General features: G+C 50.5%; 1 protein-coding gene across 9 annotated transcripts in view; it reads right to left on the minus strand.

The window, feature by feature from the left end:
• Positions 1 to 4096, minus strand: part of TMEM185A (transmembrane protein 185A) — a 33737-nt gene extending 29641 nt beyond the window's left edge. For 4 of the 9 annotated variants that reach the window (XM_048213677.2, XM_057314663.1, XM_048213680.2 and 1 more), the window contains exon 1: positions 3891 to 4054. In XM_048213677.2, the coding sequence (XP_048069634.1) occupies positions 3891 to 3928 (38 nt within the window). In that variant the 5' untranslated portion in view covers positions 3929 to 4054. Of the gene's footprint in view, positions 1 to 3455; positions 3580 to 3890 lie in introns of those variants that run through there. The other 5 variants (XM_026479799.4, XM_026479801.4, XM_026479796.4 and 2 more) reach the window with 5 other exon arrangements.
• Positions 4097 to 6000: the final 1904 nt, after the last annotated feature.

Consider the following 6000-nt stretch of genomic DNA (forward strand, 5'->3'; position numbering starts at 1 on the left):
AAAAACCCTACAATTATATCCTTCCAGACTGAGCTGTGGAATCTTCCCTGACTGCTCTGACAATTGGTGGCTCTGCCCCTTGCGCTACCACAGCATTTGGTTCCTGTCTCTGGAATGCCTCATCCTGTGTTGAATTTTAATTTCTCTTCCCATTTCTACTTCTGCCAGGCTTGAGCATAGAGAGGAATTATATCTCACTTATTTTTGTACTTAGAGCACCTAGCATATCTCTTGGCACACAGTAGGAACTCGGGAGATGTCTCATGAATGAATGCTTTAAATATAAACACTTCACAAATGCCTGGTAAAGGCCAGGTAGCTGTCTTTTGTTAACAACTACCAAAAATCACATCCATTTTTCCTAAATTCAAAGAAGAGACAAGATAACTTACATAGACTACAGAATGGCTTTAGAAGTTGCAGCATATGGAACTTTCTAAATGCTACTGACCTCCTTAGTACTCCATGCTCCCATGACAGAACACTCAGAGCAGCATCCCTCAGCCTTCGTCCCAGTCCAGCACACCCGTGGGCTGCACCTCACTGTCAGGAGCTCACTGCAGATGACTCAGAGGGTCTTGCAGAGTTCTCACAGCCTTCCAGCACTGCTGGCTCCCAGGGCTGAAGGGCCTTCTCCAAGCCAGCAACTCCAGCAAGTTAGCAGAAAATCCGAAGGCTCCGTGGTGTGGCCAGGGTGCTGGCTTAATGCCACCTACTCCCAGATCCCCGCCTCCTACAAGCACCTCAGAATCAGTCTGCCAATCCTGTATACTGCTAATAGTTGCCCATTCAATGAATAAGGCCCTCGGTGTTATGTTAGGAAGCCTCAGGCATTCCAACAAGGACTTGGTGGGTCCAGTGTGCCTGTTTCAGTGAGTCTTAACCTGTGTAACTAAAAAGTTCACAATCAACTAGTTCTGTGCCAGATGGAAATAGGCAGAGGGTCAGCTGGCAGCCCTGTGCATCTGAGTGCTGACATTTGTGAATCATTCTATTACTGCAGTTTTCCAGAGCGTTGGCAATACAGCAGTGGGTTCAGACTCACCAAGATCAAAAGGTTGGAAAGGAGAGCTGGAGCCATGGCCCATGCCTTGGGACCCACAAAACCATGACAGTGACTATTTTTGTGACACACATAATCCACAAAGTAAAGGCAGCCACATTCTGCCTTAGTGTCATGGTCCTTCCTGTCTCTCTAATGGAATGGCTGCATTCTGAAGGAGGAAAGAAGATGAGAAGAAAGAGGACCAGGCCACAGACCACCAAGCAAGCAGTGACTGGAAGAAGCCACTTTAGATTTCTCCTATAGGCTTTGGAGAGTCATTCATTCATTCATTCATTCATCCATTCATTCCACAAATATTTAATGAGTCAGGTACTATTCCAGGTATACAGGATACCATTATGGACAGAATCATGGTTCTGGCCCCATGGAGCTTATAGTTTAGTAGGGGAGACAGGCATTAATCAAATAAGCACACAGATATAAGGGTACAAATAAATGCTATGATGGAAGAATTCAGCATGCTACAGAGATCCTATAAACAGATATCAGTGGACTTAGGTGAGTCAGAAAGGCTTTCCTCAGCAAGTAACTAGTGAGCTGAGATCTCAAGGATAAATAAGAGTTAACTAGGTCAGGAGGAGAGGAGAGGGAAACATCCCTGGCAACGAGAACAGCATGTGCCAAGGTCCTGGGGTAGGAGGGAGATGTTGAACTGGCTCCAAATTAGAGGCAGGGAGAAAGGCAGCAGCACCAAGGTTAGAGGCCCTGGCACAAGGTATCTTCCTGTCTACACCCCTTGGTTTGCACTCCAGCTGTCCAGAAGGCCCTCCTCAGCATGGAACAAGACTAAAGAACAATGTCAACAACTAGGTGTGCCCACGAAACATGACACATCACTAGCTAAAAAATCAGACTTGCCAATATTACCTGACCACTGTCTTAGCAGTCACCACTGTGAGGCAACACTGCTCACTCCCACTGAAGCAACACTGTATCAGGAAACTGATGCCCTATAAAAGGTCTTTAAACTTAGACATGCATTTCAATCCAGTAGAATTAAAGTGTTGATAAATATATTGATGATTACTATAAATCTGTTTAGATACCTAATATTTCATCTTAATTTTCATATACCAATTTTTTGGGGCTGGGGGAGAAGCTATAGGAAAAGAAAATGGTTAAGGATGTTATCTGTGCAGCACTATTGTGCTTTGGCAACTGTTAGCCAGTTAGAACTGTTAGGCAGTTCTTGGGTTCTGAAATATCTGTCACCTGGCAAAACAGTCCTGAACTATCTATTTGTAAAGCACTTTGCAACCAATCATTCATTTGGCTTCCCATCCTGCTGAGATTATACTCATTCTACAGATAAAACAGATAAGCGAGTAGCCCAAGGATACAAAACAATTCAGGTTCTACTTATCTTTCTTACCACCCTCCCCAAACAACGTAGACACACAAGGCCCTTCCAACTCCAGTGCCAATCTTGCTACCCTGTAGATCAGTCCTCACCCCTAGGAGCAGCAGAGGAAGGTGCTGCAGTCCCTTCTCCTTTACCTCCTCTCAACACGCTCCTCGATGCAGAATGCTTTCAAGGCCAACAATGATAACGACCGCACTGTGATTTTAACATTGGCACTCCAGACTAGAATATGAACTCAGTAGTGCTCAAAGAGGAATAGAACACCTAGGAAGTCACAGTGGCTTACAGCTTAAAATGTCACTGTCCCCAGGAAGACTGCACTCCCAATACTCTCTCTCCATCTCTCCCAAGACTTCTCTTCATCCCCCACAAGCAGCCCAGGCAGTGCAGTGGTCTCCACTGGGCTCCCACAGACCAACACTAAACAGTGCTGTAAATCATCTATTTACATCTCTTTCTCCATCCACAAGCTGGGACCTCCCAGCATCTGAAGCACCTCGCATTGGACCTAGCATACAAAAGGTTGATTGAGGGCACAGCTTCGCACCAGCAACTAAGGGAAACAGGTACTCCCTTCACAGACTAGTGGACTTGGAAGATCAATTAGGCCAACTCATTTTTCAGATGAGCAGAGAATATGTAACTCAGTCACATGGGGCCCGGTCCCCAATCCAGATCTTTCGGCTCAGTTTAGTTCCACAAACATTTTATAAGGGCCTGCTCTGTTTCAGACACCGTGGGAGGTGCTGGGGATAGTGAGATGTGCAGGAGACAGTCTCTGCTTCAGGAAGCACCCAGCCTGGGGGAGGCAACAGAGTTACAGAACACTTGGGCAAGTGCAAGGACAGGCGCCTGATTCCTTAATCAGTGTTCTCTCCACACTGTCCACTGGATATTCCCCAGCTGGGAAACAGGACAACAGTATCCGCTTCCTGCAAATAAACTTACAGTGAAGACTGAAGAGAAACCGCGTATGGAAAATCGTCAGGTTCACCCCCAGAGGCATTATGTAAGGTATTGCCATACCCTGACACCAACTCCGAAGATTCAACGGTCGTTTCAGATATCACTCGACAAAGCAGCAAACGAGCGAGGGGTGGGCACACATCCAAGGAAAACCTCAAGGGCTCGGAGGAACTGGAGGAAACAGCTGGGGTGGGGGTGGGGGGGTAGGAGTGTTGGGTCAAGCGAAACGGCCCCTGCGAGGGGAGCGGAGGGCAGGCAGCGGGGTGCGGGAACAGGGGACAGGAAGGGGGCGTTGGGCCAGCAACCAGGGTGGGCCGGCCGAGAGGAACGCGGCTCCCGCGGGGCCGAAGTCGGCGGGGGGAGGGGGGGGGGGCAATGAAGGCACCGGGCGCGGGAGCGGGAAGCGCTGCCCGGAGAGCCGCTCGCACCACGGGGGGCTGCCCCGCCGCCCGCCGCATCCTCACGCCCGCCGCGCCTCCCCCGGCGGCGCCTCACCTCGGGTTGAAGTCCTGGAAGAGGCCCCTCAGGTTCATGGCGGAGAACTTCGCCGCGGCGGCCTCCTCCTCCCCCCTCCCCCCGCGCCGCGCAGCCTGCGCGTTACAGCGGGTTCATGGTGCCGGCGCGAGCCGCGTAATCCCCGCCGCCGCCCGGAGAAACCTGAGCTACCGCCTCCCACCCGTCCTTCCGGGCTTCCGTACGACGGCGGCGCATGCGCCCTAGCCCCGCCCCGCCGGCCGGGGAAGCGAGGCGAGCCGCGTGCGACGCCGCCGTCTTGGCTGGCGGCTCTCCGGGCCGCGGCCCTGGGTTCCCCGCGCGGCGGCCGCCCTGCGGACGGCGGGGGGCGTGGAGTTTGGGAGAGACGGGGATCCTGGGGAGACGGGGGAGAGACGAAAAGGGAAGCTGACTGGGCGCAGGCCTGCGGGAAGGGAGCGCACCACCCAAGAATCCCTCAGGGAGATCTTCACAGACACCTGTCACCTTAGGCCGCTCTGCCCTTCGGGAAATTTCCCCTGAGCCTGGGCGGGAAGGGGGATAGTGACCACGGTGACTCGTTGCATTTTGGCGTTCTTATCCCAGGCTTCACCTGTTGGATCCGTCGGTGACTCCCAAGCCTGCATCTCAATTTCCCTCCCAAGGCCCAGGCCTGCATATGGGTACATGCTGGCGGTCCCACACTAGGGTTACCCTGCGCCACAGTCGTCTTTCCTCCAAACTGCCTTCCCCTCCTGGGTTGCCCTCTCCCTTGGTAGCAGACCTATTCACGGGGGCATGCCCAACTGGAAATCTGGTAGTCATCCTCCCATTTGCTAACCTAGTTCAGAGACTCCTTGGCCCCTGCCTAGATTTTGTGGTCACTTCCCACCTGGCCTCTTCCTCCACTCCAGGACATCCTATTTATAACTACAAGGTTCATCTCCCTTGGACAAGTCAACATCTTTGGACTCAATTTTTCTCCTCTGCAAAATGGAGAAGATAAAACCGACTTCCTAAACTTGGATAAGATAGTGTGCGTAACACTGCTTGGTTCACACCAAATGCTCAGAGAATGCTCTTGCTCTCTGGTGCTCTTTCGAGTTCCTATCTCCTTAGAAGTCTATTTACTTTTGGAATTAGCTGGACAAGTTCACAACAGGTGATCTAGTCCACCTTCTTCACTTTGGCTTTTTTAAGAATTTTCCATGAGCACAGCAATACCTTGGACATTAGTCTAGTATCATTATGGATAATAGTTGTACTTTGTTACAATAACAGTTCCATGAATGGCAGTTTTTCTATGGGTTAGCCCTGGGGGCAGCTTGAGAAGATCACGATTATTATGATAGTCATACCTTGCCGTGCTGTATCACCTTTCTTCTGAGAAGTTGAAAACATTTTACAAGTGGTAATTAGGCTTCCAACCCCACACGAGGATGGATATTATTATAGGAGCTGCTTTTAAGGATGAGTAACCTGAATCAGCTTTGACAGCTGCTGAAGCACCAGACCCTAGTCCCAGAGTTTTTGGTCCCATTCCCTTGTCCATCCTCTGGGTAGAGTCCAATGTCTACCCCTGAGGAGGTTCCCAGTGAACATTTGGATCCAGAAGGGAAAGCTGAGGCAAGAGAAGCTTGTCTGATGTTCCCTGAGCTACCCAGCTAGTAGAGGTACAGGAACAAAGAGGCAACTGGGGGTCCTACTGAAACTGCAGCCCACACACTGCGAAGAAGAGGGACTTGTCAGTGGCCAGACTGCTAGCACCATCTTAATTACTGGTGACCTCCCCATAAACAGGCATTAAGACTGAGATCATTTGTCAGTTAAGATAGTTCAACAACAGATACTGTTGCCCTTTCAAAAACTTCACCTACAGAGACCAGGCAGGTTGCTCAGAGTCCAGAGTCTTGAGAGCATGTGCTACTTTGGTGAGGCCCCAATGAGTCCCAGAGCTGACCCACTGCTGACCCACCAGGTCATGAGGCCTGCCCAGCCCAGGGAACAGAACACCAATACACAAACCAATTGTCAATGTAATCTTTTGCTCTGACAAGCCAAATTGCCGAGGGGAGCTTATAAGCCTGTCCATGGGAATATAAGAGAAGAACTGGACTACCCCAAGGCCTCATCT

The sequence above is a fragment of the Ursus arctos genome, chromosome X (assembly GCF_023065955.2).
Source record: "Ursus arctos isolate Adak ecotype North America chromosome X, UrsArc2.0, whole genome shotgun sequence".
NCBI classification, from domain to species: domain Eukaryota; kingdom Metazoa; phylum Chordata; class Mammalia; order Carnivora; family Ursidae; genus Ursus; species Ursus arctos.